At 47.6% G+C, this 26,403-nt stretch overlaps 1 protein-coding gene across 2 annotated transcripts in view; it reads right to left on the bottom strand.

Annotated features, from left to right (window-relative positions):
• Window positions 1-335: 335 nt before the first annotated feature.
• Window positions 336-26,403, bottom strand: part of B3gnt2 (UDP-GlcNAc:betaGal beta-1,3-N-acetylglucosaminyltransferase 2) — a 33,631-nt gene continuing 7,563 nt past the window's right edge. For both annotated transcript variants that reach the window (XM_045137676.1, XM_004660097.2), the window contains exon 2: window positions 336-2,833. In XM_045137676.1, the coding sequence (XP_044993611.1) occupies window positions 1,631-2,824 (1,194 nt within the window). In that variant the 5' untranslated portion in view covers window positions 2,825-2,833 and the 3' untranslated portion in view covers window positions 336-1,630. The remainder of the gene's footprint in view (window positions 2,834-26,403) is intronic.

Raw genomic sequence — 26,403 nt, 5'->3', positions numbered from 1 at the left:
ATCAGAGAAAGAGGAGTGGGGAAGAATATGGACGTCTGGGCATCCAGCCATTGCAAACAAACTCCAAATGCATGCGCCACTTTCTTCATCTGGCTTTACGTAGGTACCGAGGAATGGAACCCGGGTCGTTAGGCTTCACAGGCAAGTACCTTAACCATTGAGCCTTCTCTCCAACCCCAGAAAGGCACTTCTGCAACAGTAAAAGCCAAGATGAGACAGAAAGATTTCTACCTCAATAATACCATAAGAGTTTCTGAGGAAGATGTCCTCTTTGGGGAAAATGCAAGCAAATATAAAAGAAAAAGAGAAAGATTATTACATATTACACATGATGATTAAAAATACTTTCACTTTATTTCCACTCTTTTAAGTACCCACTGTTGCATCTCTAAAAACACAAAAAAATATTTTAAGAAAGCATGTTACAAGATAGTAGATACAAACAATAGTTTGGCAGAATTTTATCAGCTTAAGTCGTTCATACCCCTCAAAAAGCAAATTTAAAATTCAAAAATAATAGCTTTACTTTATGTTATATTACAGCTTAACATTTAAAATATCATGCTCTAGTTAAATATGTCATCGACAACACTGTATACAAATAAAATATTACACAAAATATATTTAAGAAAATGTTTTGGTCTTTGATCTTAACAATAAATAAAAACACGGGCACTTCTACACAGAGACGGGGAAGAAAGCAGTCACTATTCAGATGATTATATCTAAGCAATATGTGAAAACGTGGCAAGAACAGAGCCCTAGAGTTTTAAACTGACAAACCACTTAAGAAACTCAATCGTTTCACCTGAAGTTCCTAAGTCACAAATGTTTACCTGGCCCGTACTGAAAACTCACAAAACCATGTGGCTGTCAGGTCCTATTCAATCTTCAGTTGGCTATTAGGGGATCATACTCATGATTTTATTAAAAAAAAAAAAAAGACACTAAAATTAGGTAACTATCATACCATCAGCAAACCAAATACAAAAAAATTAAAAACAAAAAACTGAAACCTCTGTCCCTGTCATGACCATATAAGACCACAGGATAAACTGAATGCGTGCGTTGTACAGTGATTCTCATTTTGTAACTAGTTACATTAATGTTAGAGGATACTGTTGGGTGACAGGAAAATTTGACATTCGTCTATTTTCTAGATAATTTTTAAAATTTACCCAAATTTCATGACAATACATGTACTTTCATCTCACAAAGCCACCAAAGTCATGTATAACAAAATCTTGACAACCAATAAGTTTATCATCTCCTGAATATAGATAAATCAGTCATTCTAATGGAAACAGGAATAGTATATATAGAAGGGAAAAAGCAAAATAACAATGCTCAAATTCTAGAGACCTGTGACTTTGGATAAGAAGGGAGAAAAATTAAAAATACTGACAGTAGCCAGTAGGAATGACCCTGCCACATTCTCTGTGAACTATCTTCTGCTTTCCCTCATCATGAAGGTCTCTGACGGAAGTGAAGGGCTTAGAGGCCCTCACGTGGATGCTAGTTATGAAGGCAATTCTGATGGGCTCCCACAGAAATTAGCCTAATATGCAAGCACAACATGGAAGTTGTCGAGATATGCCTTTCTATGGAAAAGTTTTAGCTTGTATGTATTTTAGCATTTTAAATGAGCACTTTGCAACCGAGACCAAATATCAATCATTTCTTGAGGTTTTCTGCTATGTACTAACATGAGATCTACATAGGAACAAATATTATTCTTGTTTTTCTCCTCGATATCAAATGTCCTGAAGCCTTTGTGCTTTTCTGGAACGAGGCCCAGCTTCTGAAGGCACATGCCCGTATAAACGTCATCAATGGGGTAGAGGTGGACGCGGTCAGTTACACTGTACAGCCGGAGGGCCAGCTGGCCGGAGTAGAGGAACCCGCCGCCCCCCGCGTAAGGTGGGTAGACCCCAGAGTAGAAGACCTCTGGGATGTAGTACTTCAGTTTCTTATCCCGATGAGGCCCAGCATTGTGGATCACATCACCTATAAACAGATCTTTGGCTTTGTTCTTGGATAAGCTATTCAAGTAATTCAGGATGTGATGGGTGTTCACAAAGACGTCATCGTCGCCCTTGAAAACGAACTCGGCGTCTGGGCAGGAGGTGCTCACCCACCTGAGAAAAAGCACCTCCTTGAGAGACAGGTTGAAGAACGTGTCTCGGTGGTCCCACATGAGAATGTCCTGGTGCTTCTCGCTCTCGAATCTCAGCATGTCCGAGAGGTCGGGGTGGTTGTCCTCCGGGGGCGTCTGGCCCAGCAAGAACACCCGCACCACCGTCTGATTGCCCACGTTTGTTTCTCTGCCCCAGGATTCCCGAATCGCCTGCCGCCGGGCGAAATGTGGAGTGAGGGACTTAATTGCCAGCAATAAGAAGGGTTTCTTTGCACATTTCTTCGGTTGGTCTATGAGCAGCGAATAATTTCGGCATCTCAGATACAGGAGGAAGTCTTTAAATCGGTCTGGCAGATTATTAAAATCTGTCACGACTGATGTGACCCTCAGGTCAGGTTCACAATAGTTCAGATGGCTTATGTTTGAAGACCCGTACGCATCCCCCGTCTGGTTGGCCAGCATGTTCAAAATGGGATTGTACCGCTTGTTCAGTTTTTCTTGTTCTCTGTTCCAGTATGCCCGGGGAGGGCTAGATATCTTCCAGAACTTTTCTTTGGGTATGATTACTTCTCCTTTTCCATTTTTGTCTTGGCTACTGCTTTTGGAGACTTCTATAATCAAATATATGAAAACATTTGCCATCATCAGGATACCCAACAACTTTATTCTTCGACGCCCAACACTCATTTCTCATATCTGGAATAAAGGAGAGGGAAATATTGCATTAGTTAGCTAGCTATTAACTTGCATTTGCAGTTATATTTTAAGTCATCTTGTTTGTTTTTACCATTCTATGAAGAATGTTTTAAATATTTTATCTTTATTTATTTGACAGAGAAAGGGTGGGAGAAAGAGAATGAGTGGGTGCGCCACGGCCTCCAGCCACTGCAAACGAACTCCAGACCCATGCACCCAACTTGTGCATCTGGCTGACGTGGGTCCTGGAGAATCGAACCTGGGTCCTTTGGCTTTGCAGGCAAACGCCTTAAACACTAAGCCACCCCTCCACCCTGAAGAGTGTTTCAGACTAAGGACTCTAGTCTTGCCAGCTTTATTGCAAATCCTCTCTGCGTTTGCAACGGTCTCAGCTTTCCGACTTGCAAAGTGGCAATTAGCATTTTAGAGGACAGCTGTACAGAAGATATGATTTTGAATACTCGGCTTTTGAAATCATGCCTGGCCCATGCCGAGCACTATATAAGCAGTGGTTAACATCACTGCTGTTGTTTTAGAAACCTTGAGGGCTGAGGTATGGATCACGAAATAACCTCATGGTTGCTCAACTACTTTGCCTATGAGGGTCCATACAAATCCACGCTTTGCAAGCTCACTTGCCTACAACTCATAACATCAAATATCTGTCATCCTGTGATACAGTACAAACACATGCACACACATTATTCTCTCTCTCCACACACACACACACACACACACGGTACAATACCATGCCATTCACTGTGAATGTCTGTTCTATTTTTTTTTTTTTTTTTGAGGTAGGGTCTCACTCTAGCTCAGGCTGACTTGAAATTCACTATGTAGACTCAGGGTGGCCTCGAACTCATGGTGATCCTCCAACCTCTGCCTCCTGAGTGCTGGGATTAAAGGCGTGCGTCACCGCACATTATTTTTTTTTAATGCTGACCCTAATCTTGATTTCCCAACCTACTGTTTTACAGATGAGGAAACAGAGGCAGAGAATAAGATGCTTGCTCCAGGTTATATGCAGCGCCAAGAAGTGGGAGAGACAGTGACCACACTGTATATGCAATGAGGTAAAAAGCAAACAAAACTCTATGTCAGTATCCCCAAACTGAGAACAAACCACAGGAGAACATATTATCAAATGTGATTTGTTACTAGCAATATTACTCTGTGAAAAAGAGACCCAAAATTTTATTTAGTTTTTTTGTTTTTTTCTAAAGCAGTACCCACGCTTGAACCTGGGACCTTGACGATTTTTAAGCAAGTGCTCTACCATTGAGCCACATCCTCAGCTCCACCCCACCAGTGTTTCATTTATATTAACTTTAAGAATAGGTAAAACTCAGGCTAGAGAAATGGCTCAGTGGTTAAGGTGCTTGCCTGCAAAGCCTAAAGAAGCAGGTTTGATTCCCCAGGACCCACGTAAAGCCAGGTACACAGTGGCACGTGCATTTTGGAGTTCGTTCGCAGGGTGGGTACACATTCTCTCTATCTGTCTCTGCTTGCAAGTAAATAAAAATTAAAATAAGTGATGGCGTTAAGTAAGGGTTTAGAGTGGGCCAGCAGGGAACAAAAACATACTGTTCATATGAGGCTTGCAGCGAGAGCTTCACAGGTGAATGCAACTGTCAAAGCCCAAGATCTCAAGTGTGTATGGTTCAAAGAGAAACAGAAATGTCATTCCTGTGAAATAGCAAAGGCTTTCTGGCTTGAGCCACAGAGGAACAAGGAATAAGGAAAGGTTCACTGAGGACAACCCCAAGATTCTAACACACTGGAAAGAATGTCCTGTACCCAGACAACTGTTTAAAGACCAAGTTTGACATGATGTTGACTAATAAGCCTATGAAGGGCTGGAGAGATGGCTTAGCAGTTAAGCGCTTGCCTGTGAAGCCTAAGGACCCTGGTTCGAGGCTCAAGTCTCCAGGACCCATGTAAACCAGATGAACAAGGTGGTGCACACATTTGGAGTTCGTTTGCAGTGGCTGGAGTCCCAGGTGTGCCCATTCTCTCTCTCTGCCTCTTTCTCTGCTGCTCTCAAATAAATAAATAAAAATATGCTGGGCGTGGTGGCACACACCTTTAATCCCAGCACTCGGGAGGCAGAGGGGAGGCAGAGGTAGGAGGATCGCTGTGAGCTCAAGGTCACCCTGAGGTTACAGAATGAATTACAGGTCAGCCTGGACCAGGGTGAGACCCTAACTCGAAAAACCAAAATAAATAAATATATAAATAAAAATCCACACCTCATTTAAGCCAGTGTGGTAGTGCACAGCCGTAACCCCAGCACGTGGGAAAGTAGAGACAGGAGAATCAGGAGTTCAAGATCACCTTTCATGAACCCCTGTCTCAAGACCAAAACAGGAGCTGTGCCAGGGAGTACACAGATTTTCCTACCATGTTAATCCTGTAACTAGGAATCTAGGCTTAGGCACCGACTGCCACATAACATCCTTCTACATGTAAAGAGATCAAGAGATTCTAACAGAGGCCACTCTCCCCCAACTTCTCAAAGTTGTCAATATTTACTTTCTAGAACTAGGAGTGGATTTGGGGGGTTCACTGGGTTGTAACAAGCAGTCCCAAGGTAAAAGCGCACTTGTCATGCTGAGAATGGCTGTTCTTTACTGTCAGGGGTGATCCAGATCAGATCAACAGGAATTCACAGCTATCTGGTGTCTTTTGAAATAAATGTGTCTCCTAGGGCTTAACCCGCTGGTTCTTATTAACTACTTCAAAACAGCCCTGGCTACCAACATATAGCCGGCCCTCCATAACTACAGGTCAAATATACAAAAGAAAAAAAGAAAAGATGTACAGACTCTAAAACAACACAGTGAATATTTGCATAGGGTTTACACTGCCATAGTATTCTAAGCAATCCACTTGTAGAGTTCATAAATTGTGAAAGCATGCAGGGAACCCTGGCACAGCTGTGCAGCCTATAAACCCAGTACTTGGGACGTAAAGGCGGAAGGATCTGGATTTCAAAGTCACACTGGGCTCAAGAACAACTTCAAGGGCTGGGGGGATGGCTTAGCGGTTAAGGGGGTGCACGTGTCTGGAGTTCTCTCCTTTCTCTGTCAAGTAAATGAGAGAGAGAGGGAGAGAGAGGGAGAGAGAGAATGGGTGCGCCAGGGCCTCCAGCCATTGCATATGAATTCCAGACACATGTGCCCCCTTGTGCATCTGGCTTATGTGGATCCTGGAGGATCAAACTGGGATCCTTTGGCTTTGCAGACAAACGCCTTAGCTGCTAAGCCATCTCTCCAGCCCGGGATACTTCACCTTTATTTTGGTGTATGCGTGCGCTACGTGTGCGTGTACTTGTACACATGCGGAAGGCAGATGTTAACACCAGAGTGTCTTTCTCTATAGCTCTCCACCTTATTTGTCGAGACAGGACCTCTCACTGAATCCAGCAGTCACCGATTTTAGCTAGACAAAAACTAGCAAATACAACCCAGAAATCCTGGTTTTGGCCTTGCCTGTTTTGTGATCACAGACAGGTGCCACCACATCGGTATTTAGGCAGGTCCTGGGGATTCGAACTGAGGTCAAGCACTTTGCCCACAGAACCATTTCTCTTTATGTGGAAGTGAAAAGATCTTGTGTTGCCTGGGCCCAAATTCGTAGGCTTAAGTGGGTCTTCCTGCCTCGATGTGTCTACTCTCATTTTGTCTTAAACCAGCATCTATCTGAACGTGCAAACTCCCCAGAGCTTCGGCTCATCTGCGAGCGCACAACAGAAGAGAAAACACGTTCTCAGCTCGCCCAAGTAGGCAGCCTCCCACCTCCACCCACGCCCTGCCTGCGCCCCCCAGAATCCCAGCCCTGAGTCAGCACAAGAGCCTTCTTACGGGCTGGAGGGATGGTTTAGCAGTTAAGGCGTTTGCCTGCAAAGTCAAAGGATCCTGGTTCGTCTCCCCAGGACCCACGTAAGCCAGATGCACAAGGGGGCGCACGCGTGTGGAGTCCATTTGCAATGGCTGGAGGCCCTGGCGCACCAATGCTCTCTCGCAAATAAAAAAAAAATAATTATACCTCCTTACAAGAAGGAGACACTTGCTGGGCATGGTGGCGCATGCCTTTAATCCCAGCACTGGGGAGGCAGGGGTAGAAGGGTCACCATGAGTTCAAGGCCACCCTGAGACTCCATAGTGAATTCCAGGTCAGCCTGAGCTAGAGTGAGACCCTGCCTCGGAAAAAAAAAAAAAAAAAGAAGAAGAAGGAGACACTCAAGACCTTTCTTATCTCCCCCCTCACGACCCTCCACAACCAGGGGCTCATGTAGACTGGGCTGGCCTCAAACTCGCTAGGTAACTGAGGATGACTTTGAACTCCTGATGCCCATGCCTCCACCTCCCCAGTTCTGAGATTACAGGCATGGGCCTGAGTTCTTAATTACAGTTTTAAAGGACTGCTGGTCATACCTAAATTTCAGGCCCATACCCTCTCCAGGTCAACTCTGTTCAAATGAACTTTTAAACAAATCTTAGCGTATCTGATAGAGATAAAGAGTTAAGTGTGGGCTGAAGAAATTGCCCAAGGACCTGAGTTCGATTCCCTGATACCCACACAAAGTGGTGCAAGTGTCTAGAGTTCATTTGCACTGGATAGAGAAGCCCTGGTGCATTCATTCTCTCTGTCTCTACAGGGCATGGTGGCATACACCTTTAATCTCAGCACTCAAGAAGCTGAGGTAGGAGGATCACTGTGAGTTCAAGGCCAGCTTTAGACTACATAGTGAATTCCAGGTCAGCCTGGGCTAGAGCAAGAAGCTGGGGAGAGAGTCTAGCAAGCTTGAAGTCCCAGGTCTATCTCAGGCACTGCATGAACTGGGCGTGGTGGTACACTCCTGAAATGTGAAGGCTGGAGGATCCAAAGTTCAAGGTCATCCTCAGCAAGATAGTGAGTTCAAGGAGAGCCTGAGTTAAAACAAGACACTATCAAGAGACAGAAAGAGAGAGGGAAGAGAGAGGGGAAAAAAATTTATTTTAGAAAATAAGTCAGATACTTTTAAGCTTTTTTTTATGATTTCTTTTTTTTTTTTAGACAGGAACTCACTGGCCCAGGCTGACCTGGAATTCAATATGTAGTCTTAGGCTGACCTCGAACTCACAGTTGATCCACCTAACTTCAACTTCCCTAAATGATGTGATTATAGCCAGTAACCATTATCAATCACACCCAGGCTTTTCTTCCTTTTTTCTTTAATTTTTTTTTTAATTTAGAGAATACTTGATTAGTTTCTGCAATCAAAATCATGTAGATAAGACCATACTATTTTTCTTTTAGAACAGAAAATTGGTCACTGCCGTTTCTAACACTATTGCTCAAGTCCACACATTTCCTAATGGGGTTCCAGATGGCATATGGACACACTTCACTACAAATGGGAAACTGCCTGGTTCTTCCTTTCTCAGAGATAGGGTTTTATGTAACCCAGGCTGGCCCTGGACCTATAAAGACCTTTAATTCTCACCTTCTGGCCTATTCTTTCTTTTTCTTTTAAAGTTAGAGACTTAATTAGATTAACAGAAGGAACAAGAAGAGAGATTATGAAGAGTGCAGACCCACGTGAAGGCTAGAGGGGACAAAGCCCCAAATTGGGGTCACTTGTAAATTCTGAATGGGAGCTGAACTAGCCTACCACAATACCAGGTTCAGGTTTAATCCTTCCAGGAATCTTAATTCTAGGAAAGGGGAACTCCTGACCAGGGAGGGACTCAGGTTGTTTCAAAAGCAAATGGTTCTCTCTAAATTGAGAATGTTCTCCTAACACTGAAGAAGACCTTCTCCCAAAATTCTACTGGTCTCTCAGTTACGGGTCCTTTCTAGGTTGAAAGACACAACAAGGAAATAAAAAGTGAGGACAAAACTGTAATGAGGAAAAAAAATTAGGAAACAAACAAAAAAAAAGCCAGGCATGGTAGCGCACGCCTTTAATCCCAATACTTGGGAGGCAGAGGATTGCCATAAATTTGAGGCCACCCTAGACTACATAGTGAATTCCAGGTCAGCATGAGCTAGAGTGAGAACCTACTTTGAAAAGCCAATTATAGTAATTAATATGCTACTTACAGGCCAAAGCTCAATAGCAAATATTAAGTTTCAACTTAGTAAGAGAACTGAAATACCAAGAGGCTATTCCTGAATATTCTCGAGTAAAAACACAACTGCTTACCAGAAGAAGAAAGCAGAGACCTTCATAACCACAGCAGAGTATGAGCTTCCAGAGCTAATTCTCCAAACATGCAGTGTACAAAATATATAAAAATGGGCTGGAGAGATGGCTTAGAAGTTCAGGTGTTTGCCTGCAAAGCCAAAGGATCCCAGTTCGATTCTCCAGGACCCACGTAAGCCATATGCACAGGGGGGTGCATGTGTCTGGAATTCATTTGCAGCGGCTGGATGTCCTGGCGCACCCATTCTCTCTCTCCCTCAAATAAATAAATAATATATATTAAAAAATATGTATGTAAGTGAATGTAGATAAACAACAAGTTATTGATGGAGATGGGGAAAAGGCAGCTTTTTATATTTTTTTATTAGAGAGAGAGAGAGAATGGGCATGCCAGGCCTCTACCCATTGCCAACTTACTCTAGATCCATGAGCAACTTTGTGAGCACTGGGGAATCGAACCTGGGTCATTAGACTTGGCAGGCAGGCCTTAGCCCCTTGAGCCATATCTCCAATCTCTCCGGCCCACCTCAGGTATTTTTAATGAAATATTTATTGGGGCGCATGCCTTTAATCCCAGCACTCAGGAAGTAGAGGCAGGAGGATCGCTGTGAGCTTGAGGCTAGCCTGAGATTACATAGCCCATTCTAAGTCAGTCTGGGCAAGACCCTACCACGAAAAGGCAATATATAAAATTTACTTAAGGGGGGAGAGGTAGGAAAGAGAGAAAGCATGTGCCAGGGCCTCCTGTACATGGGTAGTGAAGAAATAGAACCCAGGCCATCAGGTTTGGCAAGCAAGCACCTTTAACCCAAGCCATCTAGAGTCTCTAACTCACAGCTGAGTTTTTTTTTTAATTTTATTTAATTATTTATTTGAGAGAGAGAGAGAGGATGTGTGTGCTAGGGCCTCCACCTGCTGCAAACTAACTCCAGATGCAAGCGCCACCTTGTGCAGCTGGCCTGTGTGGGTACTGGGGAATTGAACCTGGGTCCTTGGGCTTCACAGGCAAGCACCTTAACCGCTAAGCCAGCCCTGCTCAATTTTTTTTTTTAAAGAGGTAGGGTTTCACTCTACTCCAGCCTGACCTCTAGGTCACTACGTAGTCTCAGGGTGGCCTTTAGGAGGTGGAGTCCAGCTAGAAGTGTGTCCCTGGAGGCAGATCGTGAGTCCAATGCTAAGGTGTATTCTGAGAAACCGTGAACACTGACAGATTTTTTTTCTCTCTCTCTGTGCTATGAATGTGTGAAGTGAGCCAGCTCCTTCTGCCATGATGCAGCTTCCCCCGGAATCTCTGAGCCTGAAATAAATTTTTTCTTCCCATAAGCTGCTTCGGGTCAGGTGCTTATTCCAGCAACCAGAAGGTTAAGTGCGACATAGACTCAAACAGTGAACTGAAGTTCACGGAAAGGGGAATGCTAAAAGCAATGGTGGATAAAGACATCTGTGGGATTTGTAATACATTCATATATTAAAGTTTCCGGGGCTGGCTGGATGGCTTGGCAGTTAAGGCGCTTGTCTGTAAAGCCAAAGGACCTAGGTTCAAGTCCCCAGGACCCACATAAGCCAGATGCACAAGGTGGCGCATGCATCTAGAGTTCACTTGCAGTGGATGGAGGCCCTGGCATGCCCATTCTCTCTCTCCCTCTGCCTCTCTCAAATAAATAAATAAAGTTCCCAATAAAGATTATTTCAGAGCTGGAGAGATGGTTTAGTGCTTAAGGCACTTGCCTGGGAAACCTAAGGACCCAGGTTTGGCTCCCCAGAATCCACATAAGCCAGATGCACAAGGTGACGCATGTGCACAAGATGGCACAGGCATCTGGACTTCAACTGCAGTGGCTAGAGACAGGCCCTGGTGCACCGGGATTCTATCTCTTTCTTTCTCTCAAAGACAAAATAAATAATAAAAATAAAAAAAAATAATAATTTCAAAACAAATCGGTGGGAAAAAAAAGTTCTAGGTATCTGATTCAGCAATTCCCACTGCAGACATAAAGCCTATGGTGTGCCCTCTTTAAGCAGGAAGCTGCGTTGCTTAAAAAGAATTTGAGGAAGAATTATCCCAAAGCTGGGGGATATGGTATAAACCCTCACTATGAAAGCCAGAGTTTTTGTTGTAACAGAGGAAGAGGAAAATCTCATATGCAAACAAACAGAGGCCTGAGCTTGTTACCTCATCTCCAGCAGAAGTGGGGCAATTTCCAAACGTACAGCATTTCAGTTGACTCCCACCAAAAGCAACTTCCTGGGTGATGCAGCTCACATATTTGGAAAGGTAACGCGGGGGCGGGAAAAAAACAGTAAGTCAGCAGAAAGCGGGTTACCAAGCAGGACGGACGCCTGCAGGCCGCGCCGCGCCGCGCTCGTGTGAGCGCCCAGGTAAAGGATGGCACGTAACAGAACCCGCCGGTCAGGACGGTGGTGCCGCAATGCTGCCCCGCTGCCACGTCACGGGGCCTCCGTGCCACCCTGTGCTTTGCCACTTATTAGAAAGACGCGGGCACAGTAGTAAACTGTGAGCATGCCCACCGGAGGAAGCAATCCTACCAAGCTGCTGCACCGAACGCCGCCTAACCTCTTTTTTTTTTTTCCCCCTAGGTAGGGTCTCACTCTAGCTCAGGCTGACCTGGAATTCACTCTGTAGTCTCAGGGTGGCCTCGAACTCACGGCGATCCTCCTACCTCCGCCTCTCGAGTGCTGGGATTAAAGGCGTGCGCCACCACACCCGGCAGATTACTAATCATTTTAAAATATATTTTATATATTTATTTATGAGACAGAGAGAGAGAGAGAGAGAGAGAGAATGGGTGCACTGAGGCCTCCAGCCACTGCAAATGAACTCCAGATCCATGCGGCCCCTTGTGCATCTGGCTTATGTGGGGCCTGGAGAGTCGAACTGGGATCCCTTGGCTCTGGCAGGCAAGTGCTCTAACGGCAATGCCATCTCCCCAGCACTTCAAATCATTTTTAAAGGATTTGCATTAGCAAAGTCCAGCCCTAAAAACTACCATGAATCGATGATCAGGAACGGAAGACTGGGAGGGATGGTAAGTAACACTTATGGACTCGTTCCTTGGGCAAAACGTAGCCCATGCTCATGGTTCCTGTCATTCACGGGGGACAGTTTGAGCCCAGGTTCCTGGCAGTGTGTGTGGAGTCAGGATGTCAGCCAGAGAGGACTTGCCCTGGAGCCCGGGGAAAGGTTACCAAGCCGTGAGAACAAACAGCAGCTCCAGCGCATGTCCTGTATGACCTTGGGGAGGGCAAGTGCTCAAGATCTTAGCTTTCTTCAGGAAGAGGCTATTTTCTTTCTTCCTCCTACACAAAACGATGGGTGTCAAAGTCACCCGTTGTGTAATTTTTCCTGTTGTTCCACTACTCAGCACCCATGACTCCTCTTCCGTGGACCTCCCTCTGACCATTCCAGAGGCCATAACCAACATGACAGGTGCTTTACCTCCAGCCAAGAGCAACAAAAGACAAGCATTCACTATCTGCCCAGGCCATGTGGACTCCTTTCTTCAGGGTTCCAAGCTACTGAAACAATTCCAATGACACCCCCCCCCCTCCACCAAACACACATACACAATGGATATTGCACTAGGAACTTTCTTTTTTTTTTTTTGGTTTTTCGAGGTAGGGTCTTACTCCAGCCCAAGCTGACCTGGAATTCACTATGGAGTCTCAGGGTGGCCTCGAACTCACAGCAATCCTCCTACCTCTGCCTCCCGAGTGCTGGGATTAAAGGCGTGCGCCACCACGCCCGGCTCACTAGGAACTATTAAAATGGCAAAAACTTCCCTCCAGTTCTGAAAGCTTTGTAAACACTCAAATCACCAAGGTCTCAGATAAGTTAGGCGGATGTCCAAGGCAGAGACAGTGCCAGCAACATTCCTAAGCTAGACCTAAAGCCTGTGCCAACATAGTAATAACTGTTGCAGAGCTTGGATCTAAACATCCCCCAAAAGTCCATGTGTGGAAGGCTGGATCCCTCCTCTGTGAGACTAGTGGAAAGGGGTGGAACCTTCACAAGGTGGGGTCTCGTGGAAGGAAGTCAGGTTATTTGAAGGAGATACTAGGACCCAATCTCTCCCTCTTTCTCCTCCTCCCACTTCCTGACTACCATGAGGTGAGCAGCTGCTTTCAGTAGATGCTATCACCATGATGTGCTGGCCCACCAGAGACCCCCAAAGCAACAAGACAAAGCGGCCACGAACTGAAACCTCTGTATCCATGAACCAAAATAAACCTTTTCTCCTTTAAAATTGATTGAATCTGAGAAACTGTCACAGTAACAGAAATCTAGCAAACTCATCATGTTGGGAATGAAGAAAGGCAAGATCTTTCTAAACATAAAAGAAAATGACCAGTAACCTACAAACAATCAGGTTGAGGTGATACAGTGAGAAATCCAACCTTGGAATTCCACAGGACAGTGAGTTGGCAGCTTCCACGTGGAGTCCTGCACTGGAGGGGGGGAGGGGGGAGAGAGGAGGAAGACAGACAGACAAGAAGGAGAGAGCTCGCGAGAGAATGATTTGGGGGCAATCCTGTCGTCTCACTGGGAGGGTGGTCAATTGTCTATCTTGGCAGCCTCCTGCTCTGGGAGCCTGGAGACAGTGGTTTCTCAACATCTTCACCTGCCCGACAGAACAGGCTGTCTGCTGTGTGCAGCAGCTGAGTGACTACCAGCCTAACAGCTTCCAGCGAGATGGCAGATGGCAGGTGACTACGGATTGAGTTAGCAGCCCAGCAGGACCAGAAGGCCTGGGCCAGACTCAGAGCTTGGTTCCAAAGTGGTATAAAAGGTCTAGCATGGGTTCTTGCCAGGGCTGGGATGGAGAACCCCTAGGACTCCCCGACTTCCTTGTGAGAGGTACCAGTCTGGCAAGATGTGTCTGCCTCTGCTTTCGAGTCACAAAGAGACAGGGCAGCTACAGGCTGAGCTTAACAAGACTTAGGTCCTAATTGTTAGCGTTACCCCCTCATATCCAAAATTTAACAGGGCGGGGCCTGGGGAGCTGGCTCAGCAGCTGAAGGTGTTGTAAAGCCTCTGACCCTGGTTCAGTTCCCCAGCCCCTACGTAAAGCCAGACCCAAATGTAAGTTTACAATAGCAACAGATGGGATGGAGGGATGGCTTAGTGGTTAAGGCGTTTGCCTGCAAAGCCAAAGGACCCAGGTTCGATTCCCCAGGACCCACGTTAGCCAGATGCACAAGAGGGCAATCGCATTTGGAGTTCATTTGCCATGGCTGGAGGCCTGGACTCACCCATTCTCTCTTTCTCTTTCTGCCAAATAAATAAATTAAAAAGTTCAATAGCAAGAGACCCTGGCATACACACATATAAATTAACTGTTTTTAAAAAACAGAAAAAAGGAAAAGTACTTCTAAGAATCTATTCACCCATGTGCCCTCCACAGGCAGCATTACAGATCAAAGTGCTCAGCAGGACATGTTCTGGTCCTCAGTGATTACAACTCTAAACCCACGAAGGCTAATTTACTTAAATGGCACCTGTCAGTTAAACTGAGACCAGAGGGGGCTGGGCAGCTCAGTGGCTGAGCACCTGCCCGAGAAACATGAGGCTCCCAAGTTCCATCCTCAGCACCACAAAACGAAATTCAACTGATTCCACATTTATTCTTCAGATCTTTCAGAAGAGGGGAGAAATAAATTATGGCCGAGAGGTCATCTTGCCCTATCTTTAATAAAACTGAAAAGCATCGTGGTCCTCGACAGAAAAGGAACTTTAAGTGTGGAAATGTCCCAAATCCATCTTCAGGCTGAAAACCAATCTGGCCTCAGCAGTCAAGAGTTACATTCGACGAGCCGCGTTATCTCCCATGAGTAACTTGACCTCTGTGTGCGTCAGTTTATGATCTCCCGCATTCACCTGTTGTCTCTTGTGATGGCCAAGGTCACTTGTCATCCTGACAGGATCTAGAATCACCAAGGAGACAAACCTCTGAGCATGCCTGTGAGGAAATTTCTAGAAATTTCTGAGGTGGGGAAACCCACCTTCTAGGTGGTTAGTAGCATTCCATGGGCTAGGGTACCAAGACTGCAAAAAATAAAGAATAAAACAAAGGAGAAAGAGCGTGCGAGCGAGCTGAGAACCAGCATCCGTCGCTGCTTCCTGACTGCACCCTGGATGTGACCAGCTGTCTTTGGCTCCTCTCACCACGCATTCCCTGCCACCATGGGTGGGACCCTCAGACTGTGAGCCTTCTTCCCGAGGCTCCTCTGCTGTGCATTTTGTCACAGCAGCGAGAAAAGTACTACTGCTTACCATGCTTAGTTCTCTGAGGGACTGGGCTGCTAGCACAGTTCCCTAACTTTTGCCTAAGGAACCTGTTTTCTCTCTAGAAGCCCATCCATTCAACTGACGTGACCATCACCCCCAAAAAGAAGACTCTCAAGCTGGCTGTGGTGGCGCATGCCTTTAATCCCAGCACTCGGGAGGCAGGAGGAAGATCGCCATGAGTTCAAGGCCACCCTGAGACTACACAGTGAATTCCACGTCAGCCTGTGCTAGAGCCTACCTCGAAAAACCGAAACAGCGGACTCTCAGTTCAATCCTTCTTAGAACACCTTGTACAGACTGTTTCTTCTTCACGATCTCCTCATTGAACCACAAGTGGGTCTTGTGCCCGTGTCCCCAACTCCATCACATCACTCACCCCTCCTCCCTGCCGACCTTAGGCCACTACCCACCCCCAATCTACACCGTTCCTGAACAGATCGGTCATCTGAGCATGCTCCCCCCATGCAGCTTTTAGGACCCCCCCCTCTCTGTACTGTGTTCCCCACTGCCAAGCTGGACCTCAGTACTCCGTGGCCCCTTCTCTCCTCCACGAGACAATCTGCTCAGGAGAACGCCCCATCTAATACTGCCCCCCTCACCCCAAAAGTCAAGCCACACCGTCCGTGGTGTGTGGAGGACCTCATTAAACACACGTGCTTGGCACAGTCGGTCTCTCAAGAACCCTGCAGAAACCTGAGTGGCAGGCATTCAGTGAGCCCTCCAAGAAATCCGTGAAGACTGCACCCAGCTTGCTTACAAGGGCTTCATGGGACACGTACGGAGAGGAAGGTTTTAGAGTTTGTTGGGGAAGGCAGGTGGTAGAAAAGTTTCTGGTGTGAGAAAGCACTGTGGTCCACTGCCAAGGTAAGAATATCTAAATTAGTCCAGGCAAGGTTACAGATAAAAGACACAGGGAGCCCTGGCCGCTTGCACCTGCTTGCCAGAGCCCAAAATACACAAAAGGTAACCATTAATCACCAGGCTTGCACAAACAGATGTGTTAAGGCTCATACACCTGGGGGGTCTTGAAACAGGATATGGGGTGTTGGGGAGTGGGATGAATTCGGGAAGAGTCTTTTGTTGCCCTGTAAGAGAACAGCTAACACCTAGGAGTGTGACCCTGGAGTAGCAAACCAATGGGAAAAGAGGTGAACAGAGCCTTGCATTTATTTAGGTTTACAAAACTGACCAAGATGTGCCTAAAGGGCGTGCCACCATCATTGCAACACTGAAAATAAACTGCCTCACATTTGCAGCTCAGTGTCTCTCAAAGTGGACATTTTTCTTTCTTTTTTCTTTTTTTTTTTTTTGACAGAGAAAGAGGAAGAGAGAAAGAGAAAATGGGTGTGCTAGGGCCTCCAGCCACTGCAAACGAACTACAGATGCATGCACCCCCTTGGCTAACATGGGTCCTGGGGCACTGAACCTGGCTCCTTTGGCTTTGCAGGCAAATGCTTTAACTGCTAAGCCATCCCTCCAGCCCAAGGTGGACATTTAAAAAATATATTTTTTTGTTATTTATTTATTTATTTGTATGACAGAGAAAGAGGGAGAGGGAAAGAGAGAGTGGATGTGCCAGGGCCTCCAGCCACTGCAAACGAACTCCAGTCGCTTGCGTGCACCCCCTTGTGCATCTGGCTTGTGTGGGTCCTGGGGAACAGAACCTGTGCCCTTTGGCTTTGCAGGCAAGCACCTTAATCGCTAAGCCGTCCCTCCAGCCCCAAGGCGGACATTTTTTTTTTTTCGAGGTAGGGTCTCACTGTAGCCCAGGCTGACCTGGAATTCACTATGGAGTCTCAGGGTGGCCTCGAACTCATGGCGATCCTCCCACCTCTGCCTCCCGAGTGCTGGGATCAAAGGCGTGCGCCACAAGGTGGACATTTTTAACACTGGTATCCACAGTCACCAGGACAGCAGGGACAACACCTTGTGGAGGGAGTGCACATACACCAGAGAGGTTGAGGTTGAGGGGAGACAGGCAGAGGGTGCCAAGCATCGACAGGCAATTACTGTGCAGCTTCTCATGGCCAGGAAGTCATGAGACCCTCCCTCTGCAGGAGCTTGGCGTGTCAGTGCAGGTGGCCAGGTAGAGCTCGGGACACGGACTGGGTGGCCAGCTCACTAGCCAGCCAGCCCCAAGGAGCCCAGGGGGCAGGGAGCAGCGCCTCGGGCTGGGGGCGGGCCGTCCATCGCCCCAGCCTCCCCACTTTGCCAGGGAGAGAACACAGAGCTGCCAGCAGCTGGTGAGTCTGTGCCCTCCAGGTGCTTGGGAGGGCGGGAAGAGCAATAAATAGGCTCTCTTGGAATAAGGAATCACACGGGCACCATGGACAAGGACAGCAGGCAGGGGGAGGCACACTCCCTTCCTCCTGCGGGGACAGCCACGATCTGAAGGCACTAGGTCCACTTTCAGAGATCCGACAGCAGCGGGTGAGCCTGGAGCAGAGGTGGCAACTAAAGAAAGGGCACATCTGAAGCGGGAAATGGCTTAGAGGTTAGAGCCTTTGACTCTCAACTCGAAGGACCCCGGTTCGAACCTCCGGGACGCAGGCAAGCCCGAGACACAAGGGGGCGCTCGTGTGTTCTAGGTCACCTGGTGGGCCCCTTCCCTGAACGGGTCCTTTTCTCTTCTGACCCATCAGGAACTCCACCAGCTCTTGAGGACAGAACAACACACCTTTAAACACTGAATGGGTTGTGGAAGAAATAAAAAAAGAAATTAAACAGGAAAAAAAAAAAAAAAAAGAAGGGACACATCTACATCATCAAGCCAAAGTCATCTCTGATCACAAACACTGTTGTTTAACTAAGAATTTTAAGGCGGGCACAAACCAAGAGTCCCGTAGAGTGAACCAGAGGAGGCAATAAACTCTATGTCAGAGCCTTTGCGGAGAGCACAGGGTAAGGTGGAACCGGGGCAGGTTTACCACCGGGCAGATTTCAGAAGCACAAGGAGAGGCTGGGCAGACGGACAGAGGGGGTACACAGAGCATCCGCGCGGGTGCAGGTGGGTTTTGAGGCCATCGGGAAAGTGGGAGGAGATCGTGAGGCCCAGAGCCTCTCCTAGAAAGAAAAGCCTGCTGACAGCTGACCTGGCAAATGACACTCCTGGGCAGCTGGACAGACTCTGCAGGAGCCTGCTTCCTCGTCTCTACTTAAAAATGGAAATCTTGCCGGGCGTGGTGGCGCACGCCTTTAATCCCAGCACTCGGGAGGCAGAGGTAGGAGGATTGCCGTTGAGTTCGAGGCCACCCTGAGACTACATAGTGAATTCCAGGTCAGCCTGAGCTATAGTGAGACCCTACCTCAGAAAAAAAAAAAAAAAAGGGAAACTTGGGGCTGGAGGGATGACTTAGCAGTTAAACATTTGCCTGCAAAGCCATAGGACCTTGGTTTGATTCCCCAGGACCCATGTTAGCCAGATGCACAAGGGGGCGCATGCATCTGGAGTTCGTTTGCAGTGGCTGCAGGCCCTGGTGTGCCCATTCTCTCTCTCTCTCTCTCCCTCTTTCTCTGTCAAACAAATAAAAATAAAATATTTTTTAAAAATGGGAAACTTGCGCTAGGCATGGTGGCGCACGCCTTTAATCCCAACAATCAGGCAGAGGTAAGAGGGTCACATAAGTTTAAGGCCACAATGACACTACATAGTGAATTTCAGGTCAGCTTGAGCTAGAGTGAAACCCTACCTTGAAATGCCCCCGGCACCCCCTCTGCAGAAAAGGAAAACTTGGGGCTCAGCGGTTAAGGCTCTTGCCTGCAAAGCCTAACAACCCCGGGAGTTTGATTCCCCAGCACCCATGTAAAGACACCAAAACTTTGCTTCAAGTTGCAAGAGGTCCTGGCATACACACACACACTCTCTCTCTCTCTCCTTGCAAAGAAATATTTTTTAAAACTGTCTAGAACACACAGAAGTATGAAATAAAGGGGAGAGGAGAGGCTCCACATCAGATGTTATGGTGATCACAAATTCAGTGGCATTTGTGTTCGCTGAGGATTAACTTCTTACGAAGCACAGGGTCCTTTGTGCCCTTGTAGATGTCCAACCACCTCTGCCAGACTACAGACACATTTCATTTGCCGAACCAACTGCTGAGCAATGGCATGAACTCCTTCTCATTGTCCCTAAAAGTAAAAGCAGTGATGAGTAACTGCCTGGCGGTCGCTTCGTATGATACTCAGACCCCATGCCCACCTCACCAAAGAGAGAGGCCAGACAGAGTTCCGCTCTCACTGCAGCCGCAGGGGCACGAGGTCATTCAGAGCAACGGTGGACACTGCCCTGAACGCCACCAGGAAAGAACGTCGCTCTGTCCTAATCAGCCTCGCCCTTGCGCCTACTCCCTGTGTCCTTCGCTACATTTTTCTGTCAGGATGTTTTGACCTCATTTTATCCTTGTCTGTGTGGGTGTGTACGTGTGTGTATGTGTGTGCACATGCATACACACGTGCATGCTGGGCACCCGTGCAGAGGCCAAAGGCAAGCATCTAGTCCATCACTGTGCCACCTGTCTCCTTGACATGGAGGCACTTGAACCCACAGATGCTGTTTTGCACTCAGACCGGCTGACCAACAAGTGCCAGCGATGCTCTGGACTGGCTACCCATACGACTGGGGTGAAAGGTGTGGCCACACCCCACTGCCCACACGGGTGCTGGGGTAGCACTCGGATGGATTCAGACCTTGCGTGGACCTGAGCACTTACACTGAGCCATTTCCCCTGAGTCTACGGTCCTTTACCGTTCCCAACAATACCATTCAAGGAGGACACTGAAGGCTCTCCTTAAGGAATTGAAATCATTAGATTTTCAGAGAGGTATAAATAATTCTAGGGAAAAGCCAGGAACCAAGACTTAAAAAAAAAAAAAAATCAAATGAAGAAATAATATAAAGCTGGGTATGGTGGCGCATGCCTTTAATCCCCAGCACTCAGGAGGCAGAGGTAGGAGGATCGCCATAGGTTCAAGGTCACCCTGAGACTACATAGTGAATTCCAGGTCAGCCTGAGCTAGTGAGACCCTACCTTGAAAAACCAATAATAATAATAAGAAGAAATAAATAAATAGAATAATAATAATATAAAGCCAGGCATGGTGGTACATGCCTTTAATCCCAGCACTTGGGAGGCAGTGGTAGGAGGATCGCCATGAGTTTGAGGCCACCTTGAGACTACAGAGTGAGTTCCAGGTCAGCCCGGGCTGGAACGAAACCCTACTTCGAAAAACCAAAATAAGTAAGTAAGTAATATAGACAAAATGGCCAACTAGGCACCCTTCCCTGGCATAAGGTGTACTGGTAACATAGGCACCACCATGCCAAGGGGTGGGATCCCCCACACATGTATCTTGTGAGTCACGAATTACTTTTGATTATTTCGTTAATTATTCATACAAAAGAACACAAGATTGGCAAAGGCCTAAACTAGCCCAGTCACAAACCTGCCACGCAAGATCTTTACCGGAACTGTTTACATTGAAAGGAAATGTGTTCTCAGCTGCCACTACGGCACCACACCCTGACAGAAGACCATGCAGCCTGGATGCCAGCCCTCCTTGCCCTGTAGGAACAGCCGGCCCGGGACACAGGCGGCGGCGACCCGACAGCCAGCACTAACCGCAGAAGGCACCATCCCTTCCTCTTACATGTTTTCCCGCCACGTTCATACACTCCACGGACGCGATCACAGTCCAATCTCATTGCCAGAAAGAAGCCACGCGGGTCTCCCGGGGGCCTTGTAGATCGCCCACCTCATTTAGGGGGAGACCCAAGCTCCCAGGGACAAGAGTCCCCCACAGGGAGAACTGGGCTGGCTACCACTTCCCACGCCCCCCCACGCCCCCCCCCCCCCCCCCCCCCCCCCCGTCTGCAATGAGATTCACTGTGAGTGACGAGCTTCATCAATTAGGGTCCATTCACACACAAAATAAATCCTCTGCCCTGGACCCCTTGTTCCCCACCTTCCCGCCCACCTTGCTTCTCTAACGGTAATGCCTCACCCACGTTTACCTCGCTCGATGACTCCATGTGAACACATGTCTGACACATCACAGACCATCTGAGCTCCGTTTCTAGTCAGTCCGCAGATAATAAATATGAAGAAAGAATAACATGAAAGGGGCAGGGCGGGGAAGGGAACACCAGGATGTAACTAAAGGGGGGGGGAAATGCTGTTTTTCTGCGACATGGTCTCACGGAAGCCCATGGAGTCTCATCTCAAAGTCCTGATCCGTCTGCTTTCACCTCCCAAACTAGGGAAGCTAGGATTACAGTTGGTAGCACCATACCCAGCTTAAAGGACAACTTTTATTCTTTGATCCTTCTGGTCAAGTCCTTAACAGTGCTTGAGATAATCAGCCTTGGATAACCTCATACAGGTTTCCAGGCCCTGCTCAGTGGCCCTCCCTGGCCTTTGACGGGCCACCTGCCAGCCCTGGCCATTCCCCCCGCCGTACAGGCCTTTCCTTGAGCCCGCCTGATAGCATCTCACAGCAGCAAGATGCTTAAAAATCTCTCTCAGGAAACAGCCACACACAATTAAATAAATCTATAAACAAACACAGGCTCAAGGGATGGTGAAAGGGAGGGAGAGGGCAATTAAAAATTAATAAATAAAAAAAAAAGCACACACATAGAACACAGTACTGGACCGGAAGCAGAATCCCATTACACAAGCTAAGCTATCACACTGACCTCATGGAAATGCTGCTGGAAACAAGCATCTGCCTGGCCTGGCAATCTTGGAATACAGAGACGGGATGTGGAGTGTGGGGAGGTTATCAGTATCTGCTAAAGGTGGGCTTTTTATTTTTATTTTTTAAATATTTTTATAAGCCGGGTGTGGTGGTGCACAGCTTTCATCCCAGCACTCAGGAGGCAAAGGTAGCAGGATCGCCATGAGCTCGAGGCCACCTGAGACTACAGTGTGAATTCCAGGTCAGCCTGGGCTAGAGCAAGACCCCACCTCGAAAAACAAAACAAAACAAAAAATTAATTTGCAAGGGAGGGAGGACAGAAGGAACAAGAGTAAGAATGAATTAATGGGCATGCCAGGGCTGGAGAGAGATGGCTGAGCGATTAAGGTGTTTGCTTGCAAAGCCAAAGGATCCAGGTTCTATCCCTCAGGATCCACATAACAAGGTGGCACACGCGTCTGGAGTTTCCTTGCAGTGGCTGAAGGCTCTGGCATGCCCATTCTCTCTCTCACTCTCTCTCAAAATAAAAATAAATAAGTAAATGGGCATGCCAGGGCCTCTTACTACTACAAACAAGCTCCAGATGCATGTCCCACTTTGTGAATCTGGCTTTGCGTGGGTGCTGAGGAATCACAGGCAAGTCCTTTAACTGCTGAGTGATCCCTCCAGCCTTAGCTGGACTTTTCATGCACCCGTACACAGAAGAGCTGGCAAAATCATGTAAGAAAGAATACTGTCATCTAACTATTAGGAAGTGGCCACCTTGGTTACTTGCAAAACTGTCCGGCCCATTTGTAATTTCCTGGCAAATAAAGCAGAGTACACAAAGTGGCACCTGTGTCTGGTGTGTGTTTGTATCAGCAAGAGACCCTACATGTGCGCACAAATGCAAATAAATAAATTTTCTGTTACATATACACACATACACATAATATACTTATTTGAGAGAGAGGAAAGAGAGGGAGAGAGAATGAGCACACCAGGGCCTCCAGCCACTGCAACCGAACTCCAGACACATGCGCCACCCTGTGCATCTGGCTAACGTGGGTCCTGGGGAATCAAACCTGGGTCCTTTGGCTCTGCAGTAACATGTGCCTCAAGGAGTGGCATAAACAAGCCAATTAGATCCCTCTCTCTGAGATCCTACTGCAACTCCCCTCCTCCCTTTCTCAATCACTTTTGGGCTGAATTTCAATGTGTTGTGGTCTGTGTTTGGGGACTGTTGGTGCTAACTAAAATAAATCAAACATTTAAAATACATATGGCTCAAAACAATGACATCTTGGCATTTCATCACTGAAGCAGTCATTCAATCATTCATCAAATACTTATAGATACATATTTAAAGTGAAATAATAACAGCTTTCTCTGGCCACTTTCCAAGAAAAAAAAAAAACACGTTACTGAAATAAAAGAGATTATAGCATTTGCTCAACGTAGGGCACAGTGCTAAAAAGCCTGGATATCAGGCCTCTTTCAACAACTACTTCCTATCTCCTCAGTTTATGTGTGCAAATGTTACCACCGCATCCCGTGGAGATCAATGGTGGGGAACCAGAGGGTGACAAAGGTCAGTCCATCCTGGTTCCTGGAGCCCCCACCTTCTACCACTGGGCCCTGCTTACCTGCTGCTCCCACAGTCCCGTTCTCTCTCCCCGATGGCACTCACCCCGCCCAGGGGCACCTTCCTCTCTTCTGCGTGGTGTCTATAGCAGATAGGGTATGAGTGGGGTGTGAGTCAGCCCCCTTGGGCGTCTGGCTGACGTGGGTCCTGAGGAAATCAAACCTGGGTCCTTTGGCTTTGCAGGCAAACGCCTTTACCACTAAGCCATTCCTCCAGCCCTTAAAAAACTATTTTAGTTAGCACCTTCACAGTCACTGTTTGGTGCACCCGTGAAGGTGGCGCTAAGGTTTCATCCTGTTTTGTAAGGGGGTGGAGACAGGTAGGAAAGAGCAGCTTAGCAGGAGTCACACCCAAGACCCTAGAGGACACCCTAGGAGCCAAACCTCCTTTGGAAAGATCTCCACGCCTCAGCCACCACGCCCCCTGCCCCCAGGCCCGTCCCAGTCCCAAGGCCGCTCTCCCAGGACACCCTACCTGACAGCTTCCGCAGCTCCCCTGGGGCCTGGTCCAGAAGCAATCCCAGTTTCCTCACCACAAAGCTCTCCCTTCCTTCCCGCTTCCAGTGGCTGCTGTACTTGGCTGGCTTCCAGCAGAGTCCAACGTGGCCATCCCACTTCACCCCCGGGGCTATGGCTCCCCAGACACCTCTGATTCTTGTTAGCTTTAGATACTGTCCCGATTCCGAGTCCCCAAAATGGGTCCTCTCGGCAGCGCTGGGCCAGGTCTGTTGTCCCCGGAGCCCTCTCGGGGACAACATCACTCCCTGTGCTGAAACCTCCAAGGGAGACATCAATCTGTGCCTTGCCGCATGCACACCTTCCATAAGGGTTCCAAACGCCATCCTTACCACTTAAGAGTCACTGTATCTCTCACCTCTTTCAAATAGAAAATACTTTATTTTTTTTTAATTATTTATTTATTTATTTGAGAGCGACAGACACAGAGAGAAAGACAGATAGAGGGAGAGAGAGAGAATGGGCGCGCCAGGGCTTCCAGCCTCTGCAAACGAACTCCAGATGCGTGCGCCCCCTTGTGCATCTGGCTAACATGGGATCTGGGGAACCGAGCCTCGAACCAGGGTCCTAGGCTTCACAGGCAAGCGCTTAACCGCTAAGCCATCTCTCCAGCCCTAGAATATACTTTAATCCCATACCCCCTCTACCAAACTACTGAAAGGTTCTAAGTCTACACATATTGACAAGCACCTACTGAAATCAGTGTGTACAACAGGGAACAAAAATAAAGTTACAGCCGGACGCACCTTTAATCCCAGCATGCGGGAGGCAGAGGTCGGAGGATTGGCCTTGAGTTCAAAGTCGCATAATGAATTCTAGGTCAGCCTGAACTAGAGTCAGACCCTACCTTGAAAAAACAACAATAATAATAATAATAAGTCACATGGGCTTGAGAGATGGCTTAGCGGTTAAGCGCTTGCCTATGAAGCCTAAGGACCCCGGTTTGAGGCTCGTTTTCCCAGGACCTATGTTAGCCAGATGCACAAGGGGGCGCACGCATCTGGAGTTCTTTTGCAGTGGCTGGAGGCCCTGGCGTGCCCATTCTCTCCCTCTCTCTCTGCCTCTTTCTCTGTCTGTCGCTCTCAAATAAATCAACAAAAAAAATTTTTTTAAAGTTATTTGCCAACTGATGTACATGGGGTCCAGAAGAGGATTGAGGATAAGGGGGTGCCCAGAAAGAAGATAAGGATGATTCCAGGCAGAGGGAAGAGAGGGTACAAGGGCCACAGGCTGGAAGCCTGGTAACGGAAGGAGGGGCTAGCAGCACAGTCCTGACAAAGAACAGCAGCATTCTGGCTAACTTATGGATGAAACAATAGAGAAGGGACCTCCAGAAAGCTCAGTTGTGTTTTTTGTTACAATTGTTTTGTTTGACTTTAAGAGGACTCCCTGTTTAGCAGATTCTGGCCTTGAATTCCTGATCTTCCTGCCTCAACCTCTCAGGTGGCTACCTACAATAAATAGGGCGGGGGGGGGGGGGGGGAGCTGCAGAAATGGCTTAGTGGTTAAGGTGCTTGCCTGCAAAGCCAAAGAACCCGGGTTTGATTCCCCAGTACCCACATACACCAGATGCACAAGGGGGCACGCACATCCATCTGGAGATCGTCAGCAGTGGCTGGAGGCCCTGGTGTGCCCATTCCCTCTCCCTCCCTCCCCCTACCTATGAATAATTAAAGGTGGGTGGGGGAGGATACAGTAAGTAGGAAGCAGGGAGCTCTGCCAGGGACCGCAAACTGCAGACCTGCCTGGTCTCACTGTCACTGTTCTGTGTGACGTTCATCTTCCTCAATGTACCCCTGGTCAGACACCTCGCCACACCCCCTCTCCTGAGAGGACATTCAGGGCTTTCCCAATGCCTCCCCCCACCCTTACCTACCCCACCTCTGCCGTCACCAAGGCTGTGCCAAGGCCTCTCCCACACAACCCTGCACTACAAAAAGCCCAGGCTGTCTCTGCTCATCAAGCATCTTGGCTCACCCCGCGAGGTGAAGCCCCAAGGCCACTTCCTGGAGAACCCTTTCTTGCCTATCACCCAGAGATGTGCTTTTCCTAGGGTCATTCTAGAAGTGCACGAATGCAGAGGTGAGAATCCAGAAGGACCCAAATTTAAGTGTCACAGGGTTAGCTCACAGTAGAATTAATGGAAATTTCCTTTCAGTTATCTTTTTTTTTTTTTTTGTGGGGCGGGGGAGGCGAGGTTCGAGGTAGGGTTTCACTGTAGATCAGGCTGACCTG

The sequence above is a fragment of the Jaculus jaculus genome, chromosome 18 (assembly GCF_020740685.1).
Source record: "Jaculus jaculus isolate mJacJac1 chromosome 18, mJacJac1.mat.Y.cur, whole genome shotgun sequence".
NCBI lineage: Eukaryota > Metazoa > Chordata > Mammalia > Rodentia > Dipodidae > Jaculus > Jaculus jaculus.
This window is presented reverse-complemented; position numbering and strand designations above follow the sequence as displayed.